Here is a 25,258-nt window from a genome sequence, read left to right on the forward strand (position 1 = left end):
TGGCCCTGGCCATCCGGAGAGCCGTGCAAGTGAGCAGAGGGATGGCGGGTGGGCGCCTCCCCCCCACGCTGTGAGCATCTACAGAGCCACGTACCACGTGTCCGGCAGATCTGCACAGGCCCCTTCTTTCCGGAGTCCTCCAGGTGGACACCCCCCACCCCGGCTTGCCCGCATCCTCCCACCCCTGGACGTTGCTTCTCCTGCTCTAGCCTGAAGGACACGTGCCCGCCATTCTCCCGGGGCCTCTGTCCCCACCTACCCCCATGAGGTGTGAGGCGCCTGAGCTCTGAGTCAGGTCAGAGTCGGTGTGGTGGAGGCCCGACGGGACCCCACCACACTCATGAGACCCCGCGCTTCCAGCGGAGGGAGTACCAGGAGCAGGAGCGCGCCCGGGGAGGCCTCTTGGATGAGGTGCCCTGGCGCATCCGCGGGGTAGAGACGGGGGAGGTGGCTTTTGGTACCAGAGCGACTTGCCAAGAGCGGGGAGTGAGGCGGGGCGCCCGACCCCTGTCGGAGTACGGGGCCTGCAGCGAGGGGCCCCCCTCTGCCCCACGTGGCACCGAGGCCGCGCTGAGCCTCGGCCGCCTCACCCCGCGCTCTGTGGAGCTCCCGTCCGGTCGGCGCTGAGGACGAACTCTGCCCGTCTAGCCCTGGGTGCAGCGCCACCCTAGCGACAGCAGCCCACCCCAACAGTGCAGCCGTCACAGTTGGCTCAGCGGAAGCTCTGCTGCTCCCCCTCGGGGGCCCCGGCCCGTGTGCAGGAAGGGCAGACAAGGAGTCACTCGGGCAGCGCCCGCTGAGCACCAGACGGAGGAGCCGCCCCTTGGGTGACGCCGGGCTCTCCTGCGGGGTTGACATCCTGGGGGCTCTCCGGGCTCTGCGAGCGCTCAGGGGTAGGTGCTCAGCCCTGGCCAACCGTCCAAGGAGGGTAGCGGCTGGCGACCTGCCAGGCCTTTGACCCGGTCCCCTGTCCGCTGGTTGGGGAGGAAGGTGACCTGGTCTCCACACAGGGAGTCGGCAACAGGTGCCCAGGGAGCCCCTTGGCCTGTGGCCTGCGCTCTGGCCATCATGGGGTCTTCTGTGGGCAACCTGGCCCTAGTCCAGCTCAGTGCCAAGGCCACAGCCCACGGAACTCTGAGACACAGGAGCCAATGGGGAAGCAGAATCCCGCTCGCGGCAGGCCCTGTGAATAAGAGGCTCCCTGAGGGTTTTGGCGAGCCCTGTGGGGCCCAACTTCCCACCTCAGGCATCCTCCTGCGGGAGCCGCAGACACAGCAAGACGGCAGGTGGTTATTTCAAAAAAGGTCTTTTAATTGTTCAAAATAGCACAAAACGACATCGCACTATGGTAATATTGAGTCACGGGGGTTACTCTACAATAGGTGAACGAGCTTACTGTTTCCAGAAACGAGAGATCGACGGGTGCTCGGGAATAGGGATGGGGGAAACAATGGGACCAGGCGGTGGGCTCCAAGGTGACTAAACATGACGTTTTCCACAGCGAAATATACTATAATACAACAAAAAAATCATAGGCCCCAGAGGGCGTGGGCCAGGGGCGGGGGTTTGCAGAGGCTGGGGTCCCCCCGGCCACAGCTGCGTCTCCAGGGCAAAGGGGTTTTGAAGAGACTGGCTGGTCATTTCAAATCCTTCTGTGCGACCCGCCTACAAGTCTCACTCGTTGCCTAAAGCTTGGGCATGGGGCAGCAAGCTGTCACTAGCCATTCCAAGCAGAGCCCCAAGCCCACTAAGCCTGGCCCTAGGAGGATGGGCCCAGCTTGGGGACTGCACTGTCCCCAAATTCACAGAATCGGTGGCACCACACAACTTGCCCTCCCAGGCTGCCTCTGAGGCCAAGTTCCCCTCCATCATGCACCAGCTTTGCCGAGAGAGGGCGGCTGCAGGAAGCGGCAGTTGTGGGTGTTGAATGCTCTAAGCGGTCATGCCAGGGAGCGAGCCTGGGGGTCGTAGAGAGTGCTGTGAACCCAGGGCTGGGTGTCAGGCTGTGGCCCCCACCCCCACACCATCCTCCTCAGCAACCTGACTGACCTCGGGCTCTAGCGGACTCTCAAGCTCAAGCCTCTAGGTGTGGAGCAACTGCCCATGGGGAGGGAGGTTTGACAGCTCACCCTCCTTTGTCCCAGAGGCCTGGGGACAGGCAGAGGGGCAGAGGGCAGGGGCCAGAAAGAGGAAACCTGGCTGGGCAGCAAACACCAGGCCCACAGGGGAGATTCCATGCCTCTCCTACCCTAGCTGCCCCAGCTTCTCCTCCAGAAAGATCCCTGCCAAGGCTTAGCCAAGGAGAAAAAGAGTTTAAAAAAAAGGGGGAAAAAAAAAAGATACACATTCTGTACACATCTAACAACAACAACAAAAAAAAGGGACAAAACCCCACACGCTAAGGCTAAAATTACAATAAAAATGTTAACTCCGTCAATTTCAACTTAAAAAAAATACAACAAATGCAGCAGTCGGTGGTGTGGCCCCTAGCTCCAGCCCCAGAGAGGCCGAAGCCAGGTCCGTGGGCGGCTACTCTGCGCCCCAATTGGGAGTCGGGAGGTTTTCACAGAGCACTGCTCGGGCCACCACGGGTTCCTTCTCCACCTCTTTCTTTTTCTTTCTTTCTTCTCTGTTTTCAAATGGGAAAGAAAAGGGAAGGGAGAAAGAGGTGGGTGTACGAAGGCCTCTGAGAAAACGTGTCAGCTTCCCGGGGGACTGCCAGGCAGGGCGGGGTGGGGGAAGCGGAGGGGCAGGCGCACGTTAGGTGGCGGGCAACACTAACGGAAGAAGATGCAACAGAACCAGACACACACCCAATTCAGGGTGCGGAGGCGGGGGAAGGGGCCCGGGGGGCACCTCTCCTCGGCTTCCACGCCCACCCCCCCACTCCTGGGGCCTTGGTCCCCTGGCAGGCGCTGGGCGGGGAGAGGAAGGGGGGCTCTTCCACATCTGCCTTCTGCTTCCTCCCCACAGCAATGGTAAAATGTGCTTTCTCAAGATTATTTTTAAAACAGAGAGAGAGAGAGAGAGAGGGAGAGAGAACGGCAGCCGCTGGCGGCTCGTGAGGGCGAAGTGAGCGCCGGGTGGGTGGGGCGGGCAGGCCCGGGCGGGTGGCGGTCCTGAAGCAGAGGGGGGTCTGGAGAAGCAGCCAGGCGCAGGGCAGCTGCCTCTCACTGACCGTCTGCCTTCGATTTCTTTGGAGCAGATTTCCTTGGGAGACGGGAGGCAAAGGCAAAGCAAAAGCGTCAGCGTGGGTCCCGACGGCGAAGCGAGCGGGACTCATGGGGGCTCCGGCTGGGCCCTAGCGGGGCGTCGTGCCCGGTAAAGCAGCCGCCCTCGCTTAAGGAGAAGCCGGGCCCTACCGTCCCCACCGCTCCTTCCTCCCGGGATCCGCCTACCCCTGGCCTCAGAAGGCTCCTGAAAGGCACTCCCCGCTTACATTTCTGGAGAGGACATGGGCCGCTTGCTGGCCGGCTTGGCGCCAGAGCTGTCTTTACTGGTTTCTTAAAGGAAAGAGGCGACAGTGAGCGAGCAGCTCAGCAAGGGAGGTGAGACGACTCCAGTGGTGCAGCTGAGGGGACGAGAGCGGGGACGACGCCCGTGGCCCCCCCAACCCCGCGCAAACTCTGACGAAGCAGCCCGAGGCCTCGGCTCCCCAGCCCGTGCCTCCTGCTGCAGGCCCCCTCCTGCTGCAGGCCCCGGCAGCCCTTCCCGCCCCGAGCAGCTCTCTGCACCCGCAGAGGAGGCGAGTAGCCCTCCACTCCGAGACACCGCCCCAGGGCCCTAGGCCATCACCCGCCCCAGAACATAAAGCCCCCAAGTCCAGCTTGGAGCCGGGTGGTCCCGGCGACACTCGTGGGGCTTTCCCTCGCCTCCCCGCAACCTCTCCCTGGAGCTGCCCGAAGGAGCCCAGTGAACAACACCCACCTTGCAACCACCTGACTTGGGTGGCTGGGCCGTAGCCCTTCTCGTTGCGGGCAGCGATGCGGAAGATGATGGCGGGCTTGGTGGTGTAGTCGATGTGGGCGTTGGAGAGGCTGGAGGACTGCACGAGGCAGGAGGGGCTGGGTCCACAGTACACCCGCATGAAGGCCAGCTGTGCCGGGGTGGAGCTCTTGGGCTCGCCCCCAGCCTGCGAGCTCTGGATGGCCAGGTACACCGAGTACTCGATGATCTTGCCGGAGGTCACAGAGGGCGGCTCCCAGGTGAGGTGAGCACCGTCTGGACTCTGGAACCAAGGGGGCAGAGACCAAGCTGGGCCATCTTCGGCCTTCGTGACTTACTCCCACCCCACCCGCCCGGGTACAGAGGGCCTAGAATGCTTCGAAGCCTCCTCCGGAACTGAGCGCTCATACTTCACCCCTCCTCCTAACACAACAAAGCTACTTCAGAGCAGAGTTCGAGGAGCTCCAAAGAGATGGCTTCTTCTGCCCCCACCTGGAAGGCAGCCAGACGCAACGGCACAATAAAACGAACGGGACTCCGAACAGCCGTCCTAGCCCTGCTCTGCCACCTAACGTATGGCTCGTCGTTCAGCATCTTGGTGCCTCAGTCTCCTCACTGGGGGCTTAAGGATTAGATGAAAGAGCACGTGGGGCACAGCACACGGTGTGTCAAAAGGGGGAGGCGGCGGCTGGGGCCCGGGGAGGGACTTGCCCTTGTCTCCCTGGCAGTCGCTGACAGCCAGGACCAGAAGCCTCACCCCAGAGCCAGCTGGCTCTGCCCACACCTTGGGGCCCCCTCCCGAGTCACCCCCGCCCGGGCCAGCACAGAAGAGGGCGCCGAGTGCACGGACTTAGCCGAGGACAGAGGCTGATCCAACGGCGAGACTCACTTTGCTGATTTTAATGGCACAGGGGGCCCCCGGGAAGCCAGGCAGACACGTCTTAAAGGCTGAGATCTCGCTGAAGGGCCCCCGGCCGCAGGCGTTGATCCCGGCGACGCGGAACTTGTAGGCAGTGCCAGGCTGCAGCTCCTGCTTCTTCAGCTGGTTGTAGTCGGGCACTGTGCCCGAGTCGTCCTGCGGGAAGAGGCCAGGCGAACGGGAAGGGAGGGACGGTAGTGACGTGAGAGGGCTGCTGGAGCGTGGCTCTGGGGCCAGCAGAGGAGTTTTCTACCCTGGGGACGATGCAGGTCCACACGGCGGGGTGGGTGGGCCGGGGAAAGGGCAGCCACGGCAGCCCCTTCACGACAAGGCGGGGGACAGGGTAAGGTGGGCCAGGGCTGGGCTTCACTGCCGCTTCAAGGGTCGCAGGGAGAGAGAGGGGGCAGCCCTAAGACAGGCATGCCCCCGGGGAGCTTCATAAATCCCTACCCACCCGGGGGTCTCAGCTCGCGGGGACACTTACATCCGACGGGGCAGCGTCATCGGGTGGCAGGAAATAGTGTGTTACCATCACGTTGGTGCCTTTAATGACCCCCACATCAAACCACTGGTTCTCTTTCTTCACGGGGGCTTTGCTGGGCGGGGGTGGTAGGTCTGGCTTCTGGAAGTCAGAGAGGGGAGAAGAGATCAGGCCCTCCACCCTCGGGGCCCAGATGCTGCACCCCACCCCCGAGTCCCCGTCACTCCAGACTCACTACGCCCAGGGACTCGATGCCATTGGCCACTTCCGTCAGGGTAGCCGCGGCCTGCAGCTTCGCGGGACTGGCGACCACGACTGGCTGGGGGGCCACAAACGTGTTGGACGGAGCCAGGCCTGGGAGTAAAGACGGCATCAACAGGAAAGGCCCCGGAGACCTGGCTTTTGCGTGGGAGCCCTTCCCTCAGGCTAGAGGACACGCCCGCCTCTGCACGGAGGGGCCCGGGACCAGCCCCCCCCCCCACCGCCCCGAGACTTTCTTCCACAACCAACCGAGTTCCCCGGGGAGCAGGGCCCCACTCACTCTCAGTGGCCGTGGAGGGCAGCAGGGCCACGGTGCTGGGCGCAGCCCCGGCCAGCTCGTTGAGGCAGTTGCTCTCGATGGCCGGGTCGTTGAGGCTGTCGGCAGGGGCCAGCGCCTCCGTGGGGAGGTGGTGCTGCTGCTGCTGGGCCTGCGCCTCCTGCAGCTGCTGCTGCTGCACCAGGGCGGCCAGCTCCTGCTGTGTCAGCACGATGGGGATGGTGGTAGCCTGGCCCTCCTGGCCCTCGGCCGACAGGTGGCTCAGCTCCGCCTGCGTCACAGCGGCCGCCGCCTCCGACGTGTCCATGGGCTCCCCGGTGCCTGCTCCAGGTGGAGACAACTTCTACTTAGGAGGAGCGGCAGGCGGGAGAGCCCAGCCCCGGCTGCCCACGGTCACCGCCCTCCCGGAGCTAGGGGCAGCCCCCGGACCTCAGAGCCTGTCTCTCAGCCCTCATCTCCCCTGCCCTCCCCCACCCGAGAAGCCCCGCTTCCTTCCTGGGCGCCCAAGTCAGCCTGCCCGCCCCGTTGCCCTGGCGGGAGACAAGCCTCCTCTTCCCAGGCTGCCTGTCACCGGAGCCCGCCAGCCAGGGCTGCCAGCAGAGAGGCTCCGGAACCCCGGTCCTCACTCCTCCCGAGGAGTCCGTCTTCCCCTCGGGGCTCCCACCTACACTTAAACCAAAGACAGTGGGGTGACCCACCTACCGTGCCCCCAGCACCTACCCATGACGGCCTGCTGCGCGGCCTGGAGCACGGCCTGGATGGCCAGGGCCTGGGCTTCCTCTGTGGCCGCGGCCTGGGCGGCCGCTTCAGCGGCGGCAGTCACCGCCAGCTCCTCGGGTGTGAGCCCCGTTACCATGAGGGTGGTGGTGCCCGCCTGGGCCTCGGCCATCAGCTCTTGGGGAAGTGACAACTGGTCTACTTCGGACTGCGTGGGCGGGGGCGGCTGGACCACCACAGTGGCTACCATGGCTGAGCTGGCAGGCTCCTGGCCTGAAGACGGATCCCCTGTACTGCTCAGATCCACGGCGGCCTGGAGCTCGGGGGCCTGGGAGGCTGACAGGACCTCGGCGGACTCCCCCATCAGGGGTGCGGAGGCAGGCTGCAGGAGTTGCCGTGGCGGAAGCTGCTGGCGAGGCCCTGGTGAGGCCTGGAGCTCCTCTGGGGGCTGCAGGATGTCAACAGCAGAGAAGGGCATGTCAGAAGTTTCTGTGTTGGCTATGGTCACTGTTATCGTGGCCGGGATGGGGACTTCGGTGGTCAGAGCCCCTGGGGTAGTCTCGGTCACTGATGAGATCTTCTAGAAAGGGAGAGAAGCCCCTGTCAGAGGGGAGGAGTGGGAGGCCAGAACCAGGCAGACCTTCCTCTTTTCCCTGTGGGCCAGGATCTGCATTCCCCAGGGGCCGCCACGACCCCCATCCGATGAGCAGGGGCGGTAGGTCACTGAGCAGCGGGGGGCGTGGCAAGAGGAGTAGAGACCCTCGACCTGCCGGCCAATTTTACCCCGTCCTCACAGAGGTCTCCCGGCCTCGCCAAAGGGGCCCTCAGACTCCCGCTGTGCCACTCTTACAGGCGACAGCCAAGTAACAAGCCATAGGAAACAGCTACAGAAAGAAAAGCGCCCACGAGACACCCACCAAGCCTGGGGGCCTCCTGCGCCCTGCCTTGTCAGGCACGAGGCTGCCCTTCTATGGTCTGGAAAAGGAACCAGGAGTGGCGTGTGCCTGGAGCGAGAGCGACACCTGGTGTCCAATCCTGGAACAGCGCGGGCCCGAAGTGCGGCGGGTGGCAGGGAGGCAGGCAGAGGGGGGCCCTCCGGGGGCTCTTACCGGCACCGAAGGGCCAGGGACCGGTGTGGACTGTGTCACAGTGGTCACGGCCCGTGTCAGCGTGGAGGACACCGTTGTCGTGATGGGACTGGAACTGGGGATGTTCACGCCGTCGCCCTGGGTGTTCTCCACCTCTCCCTGGTCGCTGGCAGGCGGCGGGGGGTCTGCGGGGGGCAAGCGGAAAGCGGGGTGACAGGCCCCTCTCCAGCAGGGTTTCCACCCAGCTCTGCCAGCAGGGGACACCATCGCCCAGAGGACCCGCCCAGGCTAGTAAACCGAGCTCCGCGGAATCAAACCGAGGGCCTCTCACTGGGGCCTGGGCCCCGGCGGGCACGGGTGCCAGGCTGGCTGCGTCCACCTACCTTGGTTGGAACTCATGTTGGAGGTGACAGTGGTGGCCGTGTGCGTGGTGCCTGTCTCGTGGGTCTCACAGGGCGGGTTGGAGCACACCCTCTGCGTCGGGAAAGGAGCCAGCAATGAAGCTCCAGCCTGGGGGGTAACTGTGGGCGGTGCCGCCCCCTCCAAGGCGGACTCCAGGGTTCTGTGGGAGGGCGCGGCGTCGGGGAGCAGGGCGCCCATGCTGACTGACATGGTGGTACCGGTGGAAGCCGTCTGGTGCATTTCACAGGGGCGGCCGGCGGGGGGCTGCTGCCCACCCTCTGGCTGGCCCGCACCCCCGGTGGACGTGGCGGTGGTGGGCGTAGGGGTGGTGCCCGTCTCGTGGGTCTCGCACGGGGGGTTGGAGCAGACCTGCGTCACGGTGGCCGAGGAGCACAGCAGCGCCTCCAGGGCCTTCGCAGTCACAGCGGCGCCGGGCGAGCTCTCGTACCCAAGCGTGGGCATCCCCTGCACCTCACTGGGTTCCCCGGCACCCACGGCAGAGCGGGCTGTGGTGGCGGTGTACGTCATGTGGGCGTGATGCACCTCCGGCTGGCGCCCCGCGGACACCAGCGGGCCCAGGCCAGCTAGGGGGCCACCCTCACCGCCAGGCCTGACCTGGGTGCTCACAGGGCCCAACTGCACGAGCGTGGCGCCACGGCCGCCAGCCTCCAGGGCCAGGCTTGGTCTGAAGAGTGGGCCAGCTGAGCACGGGGCCCCGGTGGCCATCACAGTCATGGTCGTGCTGGTCGCGCTGGTCTGGCGGGTTTGGCACGAGGGCTTGACAGAGCCCTGAGCTCCCTCTGACGCCCCGGCAGCCATGCTGACCCGGACCACGGCGGGCACGGTGCTTGCCACACAGGTGTACCGGACGTCTCGCCGCTGCCCGGCTCCGATGCCCGACACGGCAGTGGTGGCTGTGCTGGTGGTGCCCGTCTCGTGGGTCTCGCACGGCGGGTTGGAGCAGCCGCGCTGCCCAGCCATGTTGGAGGTGGCGGTGGTGGCCGTGTTGGTGGTGCCCGTGTCGTGGGTCTCGCACGGCGGGTTGGAACAGACGCGAACCACGCTGCCGTTCTGCTGGCCCACTGTGGAGCTCACGAGAGAAGCAGCTGCCTCTTGTCTGTCGCAGACAAACTGCACTTGGGTGGGCTGCGGGTGCCCCCCAAGATTAGCCACGACAGTGGTGGTGGCCGTGTTGGTGGTGCCCGTCTCGTGGGTCTCGCAGGGCGGGTTGGAGCACACCAGTGTCACAGTGCCGGGCTGCACGTCACCCTGGCCTGAGTCAGCGATGGTGACCGTGGCCGTGGGCTGTTCTGTAGTAGGCGAGGCCAGAATGGACACGGGGAGGTCGTGCACAGGCTGGGCCTCGACCCCGCTGGGCGCTGTGATCAGAGTCACCTGGGTAGGCTGGGAGACAGGCTGGGCGACAGGCCAGATGGGGAATTAGTGCAGCATCCCCTATGCTGGCCGGGACCACGAACTTGGCTCCTGAAGCAGCAAAGCTGGCAAATCCGGGACCTGCTCACCCTCTGACCCCAAGACACTGACTCTCTCAGGGACCAAGAAGGAGGTACTGCGTCACCTCAAGGGCCACAGGGACTGGGAAGGGGCTGGGCGGGGGCAAGGCCCGGGCTGGGAACCCTGCTGACCCCAGGCTGTACCAAGGCCAGGCACAGACGCCTCACCACTTCACCAGGAATTCAGCTTACAATGTACGAAGAGAAAGATGCTATATGCACCCCAAAATGAATTGTCATACCCTCTACAGTATCACGAAAGAAAAAGTCTAGCGCTCAAAAACTAAAAATGGCTGAAATATATTTTCTCAGCACAACACGCTATCAGACGGGGACTGAAGAATCGCGATTACGTGGCTACAGGGAAACCGTCCTACGGGTGCCACACACGGGAGGGAAAAAAAGGACCCAGCTGCACATGGCAGCAGAAGGAAGCCTGGAGAGGATGGCCCCAACGTGGAGACCGGAACCCTCAGGCTGGGCCCGCGCTTTCACGTGCTCTCCCGGCCGCTCTACCTGCATGGTGATGGTGGGGGTGGTGAGCCCGCCGGCCGCCGTCAGCGTGGTCTGCGCCGCCGACACGGTGATGGCAGTGGGGTTGATCACCTGGCTCGAGAGGGTGGCGATGGTGCCCAAGGTGGTGATGGGTGTGGCCAGGGAGGCGCTGGTGCTGTGGCCCCCGGCCCCGGCGAGGCTGGTGGACACGGTGCCTGTCACGGTGCCTAGGGTCGTGACGCCTGAAGGCAGGGAGGGAGGCGGGGGTGGGATGTGGGAGGAAGCCTGCTGTTGGTGCCGCCTTCCCGGCAGCTTTTCTCCCTGGGCACGCGGGGCCGGGGCGCAGCCCGACTCTGCCCCACTCCCCCGGCGGCCTACACACCTGTTGTGCCCTTCACGACCAACGTGGTGACAGCCGGCTTGACAGCGGAGACGGTAACGGGGGTGACCAGGCGGACGCCGCCCATGGGCACGGTGCGGAGGATGGTGCCCGGCTGGCCAGGGGCGCCCTTCAGCACCACCTGGGATGCCAGAGGAAAGCAGCCCCATGTCACGTGCGGGCTGGCCAGACCCTGCGCTGGCCCTCCCAGGCCCCACGGGAAGACCCACGTGGCCTGCTGGGCTCCCGGACTGGACCCTGGGGTGAGGAGACGGCCAGGCACACCATACCTGGGTCACTCCTTGCTGCCCGTGGCCAGTGGCGATTTTGGGAACCGCAGTGATGATTTTGGCGGGGGCTCCAGTTCCGGAAGTCATAACCTTGGTGGTGATAATGGTGATGGGGGACTTGATGCCGGGACTGCTGGTCACACCTGGAGGAGAGGGAGGCAGCCTGCCTTCAGGCCGGGCCACGAGGGACAGCGCCGGCCTCCCACCCGGGCCTGCTGCCGGGTCCCGTTTCTCTTGGGCCCCCTTTCAAGCAGTTACTCCTGCTGCCCCTTGATTAAAACAAAGAAGTACCAACTGTAGCCGTACCCCTGCTACCTCCCGACATATCTTAAGGAAAAGGCAGGGAGAGGGTGAAAAAGAGGGGAAAACCAGAATGGAAACACGTCGCAGCCCGCCCTCCATCTGCCTGCCTTTTCCCTCCTGACATGGTCCCTCACCAGCACGCTGGAGGAGGCCCCTACCCGTGGCGCCCGCCTGCGTGATGATGGCCGACATGGGGATGGTCTTGATGATAGTGGTCGTGCCGGGCTTGGTGGTGCTGGGGGACACGCTGCTGATGCCCAGGATGGTGGGCTTAGTCCCTGCCCCGCTGGCCTGCGTGGTAGTGATGATGGTGGTGGGCTTCCCATCTGCTGATGTCACCAGCTTCAGGATAGTCCCGGCTGGCAGGGGCCCTTTGGTCTGTAAGGGGAAAACACGCAAAGGGGGGGGGGGGTGAGGTGAACCGGCATCATTGTCAAGATGGGAAATGTTTTTTTTAAAAAATTTTAATTGAAACACAGCTGATCTACAATGTTGTGTTAGTTTCAGGTGTACAGCTAAGTGATTCAGTTATACCCTTTTTATCTATCCATCCTTTTTTAGAAGAATGGCAAGTTTAACGGTGACTCTGGTCTGGCTAGTCTCCCCTGGCAGCCCAAGCAACTCAGAACATTCTGAAGACCGAGGGTGACAGGACCAAGCAGCAGGACCTTCTGTGCCATCTGTGCTCATGGGATCATGTCTAGGCAGGGACGCAAGTTCTAACCCCAGGCCAGCGCCCACTCTTGCTTGTGTCACAGTCTGGGGCCCACGAACTCACCTGGATGATCTGAGTCACCGGGCCTGTAGACGCCTGCCCTGTGACTGCAGAAGTCTGAACTGGTTTGGTCTGGACCACTGACATCACTTTGCCTAAATTGGAAATCTGAAAAGGAAGAGAGAGAGCATAAAGAGTGATCCAGAGACCAGTCAAGGGCACGGCCTGGGCTGGGCTCTCCTGGCACCCATCACTCACCAGAGCACTGCCTCCTGGGACAGAGATGGGGCTCTTCACAAGGGTGATGGTCTTGGTGACCCCACCCACCACTGTGGTCACCACCTGTGCTTGCTGGGCCACTGTCACAGTCCCCGACTTGTGTACTGTGATGATGGGGCGGGTGGACGTGTTGGCGGCAGAGGAGACAGACGTCCCCACCTGGGCGGCTGCAGTCTTCAGCATTCGAGTGGCTGGGTTGCTCACCTGGAGGGAGCAGAGAAGAGTGGTGGGTGGGGGCAGAGAGTGCACCAGCCTCTGCCTGGAATGGCGGGGCGGAGGTGCACAGCAAAACTCTAGCCTGCCCTGCCCCATGCGTGCGTGCGTGCGTCCCCAGCTCAGTTTGGTTTACCTTTCTTCTAGCAAAGCAAGGGACGCTGGGCCGGCAAGTCTAGCCTAAGGCTGCCACACCCCTATGGCTGCCAGCTTATTCCACAGCCCACAGCAAACACCAGTTACGGACCTACAGCCTCTGTGGGTTGGTCCAAAGCCCGGAAGGAGTGACCGCTGTCTGATCACCACGCCCAGAAGCCCCCGGCCCCAAGGCTGAGAACCAGGCCCAAGGGGTGCTCACCATGACTGGCGAGGAGGCCACCTTCACAGTAGCTGGGAGGGTGGTGGTGCCAGGCGTCACGGCCACAGTTTTGACGATGGTGGTGCCGGCCGGGACGCTCAGCACCGTGGGTGCCGAGGAAGGAGGGATCTTCTGGGTGGCGGCAGCCGCGGCTGCCAACGCCGCCATGCCACTCATCTGCGGGCTACTGCCGATGACCTGCAGCGGGCGCAGGGAGCGTGAGCCCGCAGGGGGTGCCAGGCCCGAGGCCACCGCACTCCATGCTCCACGGCCTTCAGCAGCACCCGGCCGGCTCGCCCTGAAGCGGCACCTCTCGGCGTCAGGACTGCCGGGCCCTGCTCTACTGACCCCAGACGTGGACGCCTACCACCGACGAGGCACAGCAACCCGCCGGCAAGAGCTGCCAGTAGTTCTGGATCTTTCCTAAAGACCTCGGAGACAAATACAGCTCTCTCCTCGTGGGGCTGAGTCAAGCCCCAGCTGGCTAGATTCTCCCCTCAGGCTCCAGGACAAGAAAACACACATTTAAAAGGCCCTTGAGATCAGATGGCAGGGAGGTCGTCATGAGGCGTGAACTTATTAATCCTTAAGTTAGTGATGAGCGGTCGCCCCATCAGCGCTTTACGGGTCCAGGATGAACAGGGCTCGAACCCCGTCAGCGCGCCACCGACCACCAGGAAAGTCCCACCCCGCCCCGGCTCCTCACCGTCCCCTGGGTGCTCTGCGTAGGCACGACCATTCGCACGCCTGCGGGAAGAGAGGTCACGGTGACGGGGGCTTTCCCAGCCTGGCTGGCAGGTCGCATGGTGACTAACGGGGTTCCTGTTGTAGCCTGAGGACCGGTCACTTTGAGAACAGCGGGGACACCTGGCAAGAGAAGGCGCAGAGGTGAACAGCTTCCGTGACCTGCTTGTACTTCACATCTGGCCCTTCCACACACCCTCAGGGACAGCCTCCAAGGTCGGGACCGGGGTCCCCCGCCACCACTTGGCCACAAGCCTGCACTAATGGCCACCAGGTGTGCCGTCTGTCTAGCGGTCCTCACTCAGGCACGTGACCCCCTGGCGGGCTGGATCCTGCCCTTGAGAGCCCGGCCCCTGGCTCACCTGGAGTCCTGGTTGCGGCAGGCACGGAGATCGAGCTACCAGGCACCGTCGGCAAAACCTGGATGGTGGTGGTGGTGGTCGGGGGTGCGGCGGCGGCTTGGGGCAGGAGTGTGATGCCTACTTGGGTCAGTGGCTGCACAGCAGGCGCGGCTGCTGCCGGGGCAGGGCTCTTGGGAGGGTTGGCAGGTACAGATGGGACTGGATTGGGTGTAGGGGAGGTGGCAGTAGCAGCCGTGGCAGGAATGTCATATTTCTGGAGCTGCAGAAGATAACTGTCGGCTGTTGCCACAGCCCCCCAGCTCACCTCCAGGGAGTTGGTGTTGGCTCGTACCAGCTGTACCCGGGCCGGGGGCGGTGGCTTTTCTGTAAGAGAGCATCGCTGGTGAGAAGGCGGCGGCAGAGACTTCAAGGGCGGGCATGGCAGCTCTCCTCCAGTTGGCCTTACCCGTTTCCAGGTACCAGAGGTCCTTGCAGCAGACCTGGTTGTTCCAGGCCTTTCGGTAGCCGTCACGCCCACTCCAAATGTACAGGCGGGTGTTGATGGCTACAGCACAGTGGCCGGCGCGGGCCCGGGGAATATTGTCCTCCAGCGTATCCATCAGGATCGTCTCCCAGGCCATGGTATCTGGGGAGGGCAGGACGTGGAGGTCAGCAGGGGGCAGAAGAACAGACAACCCCCAAGGGCTCTTTGGCCTTTTGCTGTCAGGGATGGGGAATTAAAACCAGGAAGTCATCAAAGATTACTGAATTAAGACAAAAACAAAAACAAAAACCACAACTCCATATAGCAAAAAGACCGTAAAAAATGATAAACCACGAACTACAAACTGGGAAAACTATGTGAAACACACAGCCAAAGGTTTCCCTTCTCACACATCAAGCAACACAAGAGCCTCTAGAAAGAGATGGGTGAAGAGGAACGCAAGTTACAGAAAAGGTGACAAGAGGATCCGAGGAAAAATACATACCCTCACTCCCGATTAAGGCAAACTTAACCCAGAAGGTGCCTGGCAGTTTGATGTTCGTGCTGGTGCAGCCAGGGCTCAGGGTGAGCCAGGGGAGGGAATGGGGGCTGGCCCATGGGGAGAGTCAAGTGCCTACTGGGCTCCGCGAAGAGCGAACTGTTTGCCGGCCTGGCGAACACTGCCAGGGGCATCTGTGTGTACGGCAACATCCCTCTGAAAGCAAGTCTACCTCTAGGTCTTCCTCTTTGAATACAATTGCACTTGGCGAGAATGGTGCAAGGATACTCACGGAGCAGCGTCGGTGCAAGTTTTGACACCACGAGAGCAATTCAAAAGAATGAGGCCACTCGCCCTGCAGGGATGGGATGGTCTCCAGGACAGAGTAAACACAAGGGTCAGGCGCTGCGCTGCGTAGAGCAGGCCACTGTCCTGTTTCCTCGGTTTTAAAGAAACCTATAGGCAACGCTCGTGTATATAGCAAAGTCCCTGCAGGGTGGGTGAGAAACCACCAACAGGAGACAGGAGGGGTGCCCTGCGTGGTTACGCCGGGTAGGAAGAGCCTATTCAAAAGACGCAAAGGAGGAGCGTCCCTCAGAGCGCTTGGACCAGTGGCTACTCCTTGCGGATTCTGGAGGCATGGCCTAGAAGCAGCTCGGCTCCCTGTGCTCCCCACACAGCTTTCAGGCCGAGGAGGCCGCTCTGAGCCCAAGCCCAAGGAGGCCATACCCAGGTTGAGACAAGCCAGTGTGTTGGTACACTTCCACTCCTTCTCGTGTGTGGCCACTTTGACGTCATCCATGACGAGAGGCACCCAGCCACCAAACACGTACATTCTGGGACGAGGGAGGGAAGAGTAGGAGAGGATTGTAGAGGAGGTGTCAAGCTAGAGGCCACCTCTTCCATCCAGAAAGTTCTGAACACGCTTGGTCCTCTAGCTCTCCCCAAGACGCACGCAGCTCTGGACGTGGCCCTCTCCTACTTGGTGGCTCAGCCCTCACAAGAACCGTGTCACCTCCAGTATGCGGAGCCTCGGTTTAGCTCACCTAAAGCTCACCTCAGTCCCCATCGTTCTTATATTCACTTTGGGACCTTGGCATTGACAAAAACACTCAGCTGCTGGTGGAGAGGACGGTCTGTGCCCCTCTACCCTCTGTCTTTTCTCAGTCCCCCAGGGTCATAATGGAAAGACGGGGCTGCCAAACGCCAGCCCAGCCAGAAAGAGGTCTCCTCAGGCCTTAAGGGTTGCTGGAAGGAAACTGCGAGCCCACAGGGGTGGGGGTAGGGGTGGGGCGGGCGAGGAAGGGAAAAGCCGTGGCTGGCTGCTCACTTGTTTCCTATGGTTGTAGCCGAGTGGAGACTTCGAGGAAGAGGTGCCACCCCGCTGAGGCTGGGCTTATTCCACGTCAGCGTCTCTGTGCAGAGCAATGGGAAGGGAAGGTTACCCACACCGGGTCGGACACGGGCCCTCTGACCCACAGGATGTGCCCCGGACACGGGGAAGGCGCAGGGAGGCAGGTGCTGACCCAGCACAAGAATTCCACACCTGGCCTCCCCACAGCCCATGGGAGGCCCTCCGATCACCAGGCTCTGGCGTTTCCCAAGCTGTGTCTACCGTCCTCGGAGCGTTCACTGAGCACCCTCTACGAGCCAGCACCGCGCCTGGGGCTGGGGTAGGAGCGGGGGGCGCACCTTCCAACTCCCCGTGAGACGCTCTCTCCCCCACGCCACCTCCGCCACCTCCAGAGCCGCTGCTGCTGGGGGTGCTGCTCCCGATACACTGTTTCTTTCGAGCGCCGATGCCGCCCCACAGGACCACCCAACCCTCCAGAGATGTGTGGTCGGCCACCTTCTCCCCTCAGCCTTCTTCAGGTCGAAAGCCTGAACTCCTTTCAACCGCTCCCGCTTCCCCACCTGCCGACCAGCCCGAGGAGTCCCCACGGCTCTAAGGGCATCTCCACATTCCCTCTGACTGTGACAGACCAGGGGGCTCCACTCCTGGCACAGCCTGACCACTGACAAGTCGACAGGGACGGGGGCTACCTCATCTACACAGTTCCATTCTAGAAAGGCCTTTCCCTCTCCCCTCACTCTCCTGGAAGACAGCAGACCAACTCAGCCAACCGAGCCTTGCTCTTTCTTCAAGCAACGCCACAAGCTCGGGGCAAAGATGACAGCCCCAAATGGGTCCTATCCTGACCCTGCAGCAAGTATGGGGCTAGGCGGGACACTCCCCTCCCCGTGAGCCCCAACTCAACACCCCACGCCAGCCGCCCAGCAGACCAGCTTCGCTCCGACACTACCGGAGCCGCCACACCCACATCTTACCAATATCCAGGGTCCAGAGGTCCCCCAGCCTGCAGCCACTCATCCCTCCATAGATCACCAGCTTGGACTTCTTGTTGTCTTTCTCGGTGTAGACCACTGCAGTGTGAGACTCCCGGGGTGGGGGAAGGACGCCGTAAGTGATGGGAATGTCCCAGGCTACCACTCCGGAGCCTGGCCGCAGTTCCAGGATGTATAAGTCATTCAGGTACCTGGAGAAGTACAGTCAGTTACGGCAGGCCACCGGCTTCGGTGGGTGAACAGTGGACTCCTGGGGAGACAAAGGCGGCTGAGGCTGCACGAACGCCAAGATCTTCTACCTTCGCCCCGAAGGAGGGGCTACCAGAAGCTCCAGAGGAGGAGAGCGAGAAGAGGAAGAGCCGGATGGGGTGTGCCAGTCTGCCCTGCACACGAAGCTGGGCGTGATATGAGGGCCTCCCGGATGAAAAGGGGGCACCATCTCAGGACGATCTCCAAACTTTAGAAAGGACAACACCCATCACGAAGGCTGCAGGCAGCAGATGCTGAGAAGCAAAGCGCCAGCTCTAAACTGGGTCTGAGGAGCAGGAACCAGCCCAAGGCAAGGTGGGTTTCTACCTCCTGGCCTAGCCCTCCTCCACGAGGCTTCCTCGGGGTTAGAAACCTCAGTGCTGGAAAGCTCCTTACAGGGCATCCAGTGCCACCCTCTTGTTTCACAAAGGAAAGGGACTTGGTACGGCAGGCTTGGCTGGTGTGTGGGCGAGCACCCGCCTTCATGGGATTCCACGTGAACAGGACAAAGCCTCACCTCGGAATGTTGTTCTTGGGGTCCTCGCTATCATTGGCCAGACCCCCAAACAGGTAACATTTGTTGCCCACAAGGGAGAAGCTGTGCCCGAGCCGAGGACACGGAGGGGGCCCGTTTTTGGGCGTCTTTGCTTTGAGTCTCTTCCACTCCCACCGGCTTGCCTGCAAAATCAAGACTCAGTGATTAAATCGGGGATGAGCCGGGCCATTGGCCGCACAGGGAAGGGCCGGTGGTGATGAGGGAGGGACCTGAAGGGAGTGAGAAGGTCCTGGGTGGCATGGGGCCTGCCCCCGCCCCCGCCCCAACAACCAGGGCCTTACCTGGAGCTCGTAGAGGTCGTTGCTATATTTGCCGTACTCCACCATCCCGCCAAATACCAGCAGGCGAGTCCCATCGCACACGAAGCCATAGGCTGCACATCCAGGAGGGATGTCCCCTCTCACGGCCGGGATGAACCACTGGTTGGTCGCTGGAGAACGAAAGTTAGCAGAAGTCAGAACGCCTCGGGAGCCCCTAGAACCAGGACCTCCACCCCTCTTCCTCCTCATATCCACCAGCCTTCAAAATACGGTCCAAGAAAGGAGGAGCTGAGGCAGTGCCTCTCTTCCCAAGGATGGGGGACTTTCTCCTTTTACCATCCAAGGGCTAGCCCTCTATCCAAGCCATCTTCCAAACCCCCTGGCCTCAGAGGCCACCTCAAAACAGCCTGTGGTCACCTTGCTTCTCGTCACAGTCGTCTTAATAAGCAGGAAGTCAGTGACCGAGAAAATTCATCAGCTTCTGGCAATGTGGCCACCTCCCGCCACTCTACAGGTCAGCGGAAAAAACGTCTAACACCCAAAATACCATCCAGGGGCCCATGGTTGCACCTTAAGTGGCCAAAAGAGCTAGCGGTGCAGGCCGGGAGGAGCAGCCCGCGGTACAGGCCGGGGAGAGCCATGGGGGTACGAATCAATCTCTACTGCTGTTTCCCGGGTGACGGTCCGGAACAGCCCTCCCCCGGGCCCACCCCGCTCCCCGCTCCCCGCTCCAGAACACAGGCAGAGGTGGCAGCAGTCAGTGCAAGCTAAGCTGCCCAAAGCCCATCGCCTCTAGCCGGGCTGGGGCTCCCAACCTGCCCCCTGCTCTGCCTGGCATCCTTGCCCCTCCTGGGCCACTGCCCCCACGCCTGCCATGCCAGGTCTTCCCGGAAAAGTCTGGGGGCAAACGCTGCCCTCTTGTGAGGGATGCTTTCTGTCCTATGTTATTTGAAGGGCCATCCCCTAAAACATACACCACACTCTCTCCGAAAACCCCAAACCGGCAGCCGACTGCAAATCTGATTCCACGCCCCTCGATCACTTTTGGTCAAACGTAGGCAAGCGAATTGGGACTGAGGGGCCGGTGGGCAGGGCAAGGATCTGGGAGCGAACAGAGCCCCTGCCGGGGCGTGACAGCACTGCACACCCGGTCCCTGACCCTGACCCGGTCCGGGCTGGGTAACCCGACTCCACCTGCAGCTGGGCAGAGAGGCCTGCCCCCCCCCACCACCCAAAGCACACCACACCTCCCAAGGTAAAGGTGCCCGGCTCGCGCTTCCCAAGTGTACACGTCAGTTTGCGGTGGGCTGTGGGTCCTGTCCTCAGTTCAGCAGTCAGCGGGTCTCCGGGACGCCCAGCGCCCCTCTCCAGGTCCCCTGCCTGCTCCGCACGCCCAGGACCCAGACCCCTGCGCTCCGCCTCGTCCTCCCACGCAGCGCAAAGACAAACCGAGAAGAGCAGCAGCTTTCCAGGCTGGAGCCATCAGCCCTGCCCGAACTGGGGGAGATGGCCTCCCGCGGTGCCCAGAAGGAGCTTCATCCAAGTTCCCCGGATAGAAGCCGACACAGACCTCTGAGCCTCCCTCCGTGGACAAAGGAACAGAGACCAGGAGGGGAAGTAACTTACCTGAGGTCACAGAGCCAAGCACACACACAGAGATGAGAACCTTGTCACCAACTTAAAGTGACTGCTAGGTGCCCACCTGAGGGCCGGGAGGAGGCTACACGGGAAACGGCAGCTCTCTCGTCACTTGCCACCACTGACTCAGCGGGCTGGGCTAGAGGGACCTGTGATGTCCTGACAGCTCACTCTACAGCACCCAAGAGGGGCTGATCTCATTCTAGAACACTCCAGGCTGGGCAGGGGCCCTCTGCACCGCCATCAGGAGCAGTCTGTCAGGCGGCGCAGTTTCTGGTCTGAAGCCAGAACCTGCCGCTCTTCATGTCACCTACAGTCCCAGTTCTACCCTGAGATGGCAGCTGCCCCCAATCATATCATCTCTCGCTCATCTAGCGGGGCGGGCGGCGCATGACCCGACCTCCGGGTCCCTCCTTCTCCCTAGGCTTGGGCTTGTCGCCACTCTCGGCTGGGAGGGGGGCCGAGGAAGGGAGGCCTGTACCCAGGAGGCGGGAGGTGGCCGAGCCCCCCCCCCCCCCGCAGCTGCCTTCCTGCTTGGCTGAGGCTCGAAGCGGGGGTGGGGGGGGGGCTTCTCAGAAGAGGTGACATGGGAGTGGGGCCTTGAAGGTTGAACAGGACTTCCCGACAAGTGAAACCAGCCGGGCCGAGCAGGAAGTGACTGTGAGAGCAAGAAGGACCCGGAACGGAGGGGAAACGGGTTTGAGATAAGCTCAATTTAGCGACCAATTAGCTCCAGGGACAGAGGAACAGGGAGGTGTCTCCAAGGTGGTGGCCCGCACCCCTTAATTGAAGGGCGAGACAGCCCGACAGTCTCGGTGACGGCCTGTACTCTGCCTGACTCCACTGCCAGCCGGCAGGGTGACCCTGGACCTGTCACTTCCCCTCTCAGACCCCAATTTCCTCATGTGCAAAAACAAGGAAGTTCCACTAGATGTTTTCCAAGGCTCCTTCCGGCGGTATCAGTTGCAGACATTCGAGAACCACTGAGGCAGACAAGCCTTGGGCCACTGGTTTGGCAACCAGCCACACCCTCCCCTCACCAGGGCGCACCCCACTGTGTCAGGGCCGGGTCCTCTGGGTAATCCGCTTTGCTGTTGAAATAAAATTCCCCAAGGTCAAGGACAGTTGTTACCCTAAGATCTCCCAAAGGCCTGTGAAGTGTTCCACAGCCACCAAAGAGGAAAGACACACACTTTCTCACACACACCCTTCAAGTGCACACCTGCCACCCCCAGCCCCGTCACCCCCCCCACCCCGATCTCTGAGCTGACCAAGACAGCGTGGCAAGCACATGCCCCCTGAAGCCCTTTGTCTTAGCAACGGGGAACTCTCTCCGAAGGGCGAGTCACTCTGAGCACTCATCTTGCAAAAGGAAAAGCACTAGAGAGTATGCTCTGACCTCATTTAAAACAAAACCAAGGGACTTCCCTGGTGGCGCAGTGGTTAAGAATCCGCCTACCAATGCAGGGGACACGGGTTCGAGCCCTGGTGTGGGAAGATCCCACATGCCGCGGAGCAACTAAGCCCGTGCGCCACAACTACTGAGCCTGCGCTCTAGAGCCCACTAGCCACAACTACTGAAGCCCGCGCGCCTAGAGCCCGTGCTCCACAACGAGAAGCCACCACAATGAGAAGCCCACGCACCACAGCGAAGGGTAGCCCCCGCTCACCGCAACTAGAGAAAGCCCGCGCGCAGCAACGAAGACCCAACGCAGCCAAAGATAAAATAAATAAATAAATTTATAAACAAACCAAAACCAAGGTAAGCGGGAGGCTGGCTGTCAAGACAGCAGCTAAGGATGCTGCGCAACTGCGCCACGGCTGGTGGGAGAGAGGCAACACCAAGCCTGTCTCTCTGAGAACAGCAGGAGCTCGAGGCTCTGTCAAATAGCAAACACTTGGTGAGGACCAGGGAGCTGGGTCAGCTAGCGGCTCTCCTGACAAGTCACCGAGGGAGTTCATCGGGCACTTTCCAAACTGCTACCCTGGAGGAATCCAGGGCTGCAGCCCTTCGGTAGGCTGGCTATCCTCTACTATACAACACGCCCTTGCAGACGGGGAATGAATTAACGCCAAACGGCTCAATTCATTTTAATAAACTAATGAATACGCAGAGGCCCCAGGAAGCAGTGGACTTTGGAGCTGATGGTAATTAGGCCCCTGCCCTACTTTCTAAAATTGTCTTTCCTTGCCAAGGAGCCTGCTCCAGGCCTTACGAGAATGAAGTTGGTCCAAGGAGTTTAGGAGGTTCTGCTCAGGCCAACGGCCTCTCTAAAAACAGCCCTGCCCCTCAACCTTACCTTACTGGGCTAATCGCTGCCGCTGCAGCTGTCTGATCTGGCACAGAGCACCACCAGCCAGCCCAGCCTCACTGGAGGCAACAGGTGCTCAGACCCAGAATGTGAAGGGTCACCGGCAACCCACCAGCCTCTGAGAGTCAACTTTGTAGCGTCAACAACCTACAAGATGCAGAGAAAACTAAACTCTGTGCCTCGGGGGAGGCGGGGGTGGGGAGCACCCAACCGAGAGCCCAGCTCCAACCCTCGGCACTCCAACCAACACCTTATCCCAGAGCAACCTTAAAGCTGGAAGGAGGTGCCCAGACCCGAGGACACCGTACCGCCAGAACCCTGGGGCAGGATGGCTCTGGGGCCAAAGGAGCTCGCCAGATGAGATGGCGAGGGGGAGAGAGCTGGAAGGCGGCCCCCGGCCGCGGCTGGCCCGAACGCGAGCCCGAGCCGCGGAGGGCAGCTTCCTGACAGCACGCCGTCTGAGCCGGGAGGGGGTTTTCCGCAGGCCCGCCTCATCTCTCAGGCTGTGGACCGGAGCGGAAGGCACGCAGGCCCACCGCTCCCGGCGAGAACGCCCGCCGAGCCCCTCCCTCCGGGCCAGGCAGGCCTGCGGGCCAGCGTCCATTCAACAGGCAGCTCGGGCCCAAGGAGGCGCCAGGTGTGCCAAGCGGGCCAAGTGGCCACCACGGGGGAGGGGGCCGCAGGAGGATGCGGCTAAGCCCTAGAGACCTAGCGGGGACACCAGGCAACAGGCCGAAGGCGAGCCGGCACGGCAGCAACACCGGAGACAGAGGCGTACGGCACTCTTCAGCTATGACCAAACCTTGCTCCTCCCAACCACCCAGGCCCGGGGTCTGGCGGAGGCGTGAGAATGGGCAGGGGCACCTCCTCAGCCTGCTGCAGGGCCACTGGAATTAATTCACCTCTTACATCAAAGGATCCCAGATCGAGACAACAGGAAATCTGTAGAGAAACACTGGAGAAGTCAACGCTGCAAGAGGGAAGCAGCAATGTCGTCTGACCTGTGGGTCCCCAGGAGACGGTTACTCAGCGCAGCACACAACCCGCCCCCCTCCCCCAGGCCGGGATTAGGCTGCTCAACTCGGCCCCTTTTCCCGAGACGGCGACCTAATCTGTAATCTACAAGTTGTCATTTCTCCCGAAAGAGCACCAGAGATGAGGAAGAGCGGACCAGGCGCAGGAGGAGGGAGGGAGGGGGTGGGACTCTGCGCCAAAGGGACGCATCCGCCCGCCTGGCGGGGGTAACGGTGTCTGTCTGAAGTCACCACCGCGGGCGCCGCCCCCGCTCCCTCACCAGCCGGGGTACAGGGTTCCTCTCCAATAATGAAAAGCGCCTCTCAAACACATGGGAATCAGGGGTGTAAGAACGGGAAAAGGAGCAGGGGAAAGCAGAGATGCCGGGCAGAGCAAACGCTCTCGGAGGGGAGAAGTAGCAGACCGGTGCGGACGGAGAGGGGGAATAGGAGGCGGGGGAGAGGGCTGCAGGCGAGGGGAGGAGAAGGCGGGAGAGGGAGGAAGGAGAGAGAGGGAGGAGGGAACGAGGGAAGGAAGGGGACAGAGAGGGAGGGAAAAGGAGGGAGAGGGAGGAGATGGAGGGAGGAGGGAAAGATCCGAGAACCCAGCGGGCTTTGCACTCACCCGTGTTGTACACGTGCAGTTCGTCCACTATCCCCTCGTTGCCGCCGCCAAACACCACGATGAGCTCCTTGATGGCCACGGCGCGGTGGCCGTGGCGGGGCCGGGGCACTGGACCCGACCAGCCCACCACTCGCTTCCAGCGGGGCTGCAGGAGCACTGCTGGCGAGTTGGCGGGTGACACGGCCGAAGCCATAGTTCCGGGAAAGGGCGCGGTGGAAAAAAGTAACCAAGCGAGAAGGGAGGCCCCCAATTCCACTCACACACACCCCCCTTTCGTCTAAGGCGTCTCTCACAGAGAAGCGGTTCCTCACACAGCGGTGAACGGCTCCATGGAGGCCGCCATCTTAACTATTCTCCTTCTCTTCTACTCTTCCCCTTCTTCTCGCTCACCACGTCTCCTTAAGAGCCTCCTGAAGCTGTCGAGCGCCTAGACCCGAGAAGCTGGAGGCCGCCGAGTCCCGCCGCCCTGACTACTTGCCTGGGAGCTCCCACTTATAAGCTCGAGCGGGAGGCCGTGGGAGCCGCCATCTTGAGCCGCCTCTCTCTCCTCCCTTCCTCAATCGTAGCCCTCCCCCGCCGGAAATGGCGGAGCCCCGGCCCGGTTCCCACACCCCCCAAGTCTCCTGCACTGGCCGGCTTCCGGGGCGGGTGGAAATGAGCCACAAGCGCCGCGGTTGTCCCAGCCCCGCCGGAGCTCAGACCACAATTGTGGGAGCCGCCATCTTGAGACCGTCCCGCTTCCCCGCCCAGCGCTTAGTGCAGAGGCCGCTCCCTAAACAGCCTCGACACTTGTGAAGAATAGAGGCGCGCCGGAGGCCAGTGAAACGAGCTTGAGTTCTCGAGGGCTGCTCGGAGGCTCGCGCCGTACGGCTCGTGAGGTCTCGAGCGTCTCCCCTTAGTCCGCCTCTGCTGCTCAGGCTGCGCCTGCCGCCCTGGGAGCCGCCATCTTGAGACTAGCTCCCCCTTCCCCCCTATTCTCTTCCTCTTGGGTCAGTTCTTCCACTGCAAACCAAACGCAAGGCAGCGTCCGATCCTCGCTTCCCTCCTTATGACTCCTTCCCACAGGAGCCGCTTCAAAGAGGCAGAGTTAGGCCCCGAAGTGGCAACTGTACGGCAGGAGGAGCGGTAACGGCAGGGCGCTCATGCCTCCTCCCTGGGAGCCGCCATCTTGTGTGAAGAAGTAACAACTAAACATGGCGGCGGCGGCGGTCGGGCGAGGGGGCGGAGTTGGGCGACGTCACTGTTTCCCCCCATACCCCGCCCTCGCAGGCTTCTCCTCCTGGCCGAGGCCTCTTAAAAGAACCTCGCGCTGCCTCGCGGCGAGGGACTGGTGCCGCTGCGCGCTTGGCTTGGGGTCAGGCCGCGCTCGGGTCAGGCACAGGCGTCCCCAGCCCTGTGGCCGCCGAAGCGCGCCTCCACGCCTCCGCCCTGGGAGCCGCCATCTTGCCACTTCCCCTCGCCCGGCCGTCCGCGGGCGTCACTAGCGACTTTCAGCACAAAACAAAGATGGCGGCTGCGGCATCTGGGGAATGCCCGGATGAGAATGCCTCAGAAG

At 62.3% G+C, this 25,258-nt stretch overlaps 1 protein-coding gene across 6 annotated transcripts; it reads right to left on the reverse strand.

Annotated features, from left to right (window-relative positions):
* Positions 1-1,290: 1,290 nt before the first annotated feature.
* HCFC1 (host cell factor C1) lies at positions 1,291-25,173 on the reverse strand. Of its 6 annotated transcripts, XM_057537984.1 has the most exons (27): positions 23,704-25,173; positions 18,137-18,285; positions 17,817-17,977; positions 17,033-17,241; positions 16,035-16,119; positions 15,434-15,540; positions 14,188-14,367; positions 14,047-14,105; positions 13,743-13,800; positions 13,343-13,503; positions 12,637-12,834; positions 12,045-12,269; positions 11,850-11,954; positions 11,230-11,449; positions 10,769-10,911; positions 10,482-10,620; positions 10,121-10,341; positions 8,072-9,506; positions 7,710-7,873; positions 6,604-7,180; positions 5,887-6,207; positions 5,581-5,699; positions 5,349-5,486; positions 4,835-5,020; positions 3,928-4,228; positions 3,440-3,503; positions 1,291-3,210 (listed from the first exon to the last, which is right to left on the reverse strand). In XM_057537984.1, the coding sequence occupies exons 1-27, from the start codon at positions 23,894-23,896 to the stop codon at positions 3,171-3,173; spliced, it is 5,958 nt and encodes a 1,985-aa protein (XP_057393967.1). In that variant the 5' UTR covers positions 23,897-25,173; the 3' UTR covers positions 1,291-3,170. The 6 variants fall into 6 exon arrangements, with proteins under 6 accessions (XP_057393967.1, XP_057393966.1, XP_057393965.1 ...); XM_057537983.1 differs by having other exon boundaries at positions 5,887-6,204; positions 6,604-7,048; positions 13,743-14,105; XM_057537982.1 differs by having other exon boundaries at positions 6,604-7,048; positions 13,743-14,105.
* Between the last annotated feature and the right edge of the window lie 85 nt (positions 25,174-25,258).

The sequence above is a fragment of the Balaenoptera acutorostrata genome, chromosome X (assembly GCF_949987535.1).
Source record: "Balaenoptera acutorostrata chromosome X, mBalAcu1.1, whole genome shotgun sequence".
NCBI classification, from domain to species: domain Eukaryota; kingdom Metazoa; phylum Chordata; class Mammalia; order Artiodactyla; family Balaenopteridae; genus Balaenoptera; species Balaenoptera acutorostrata.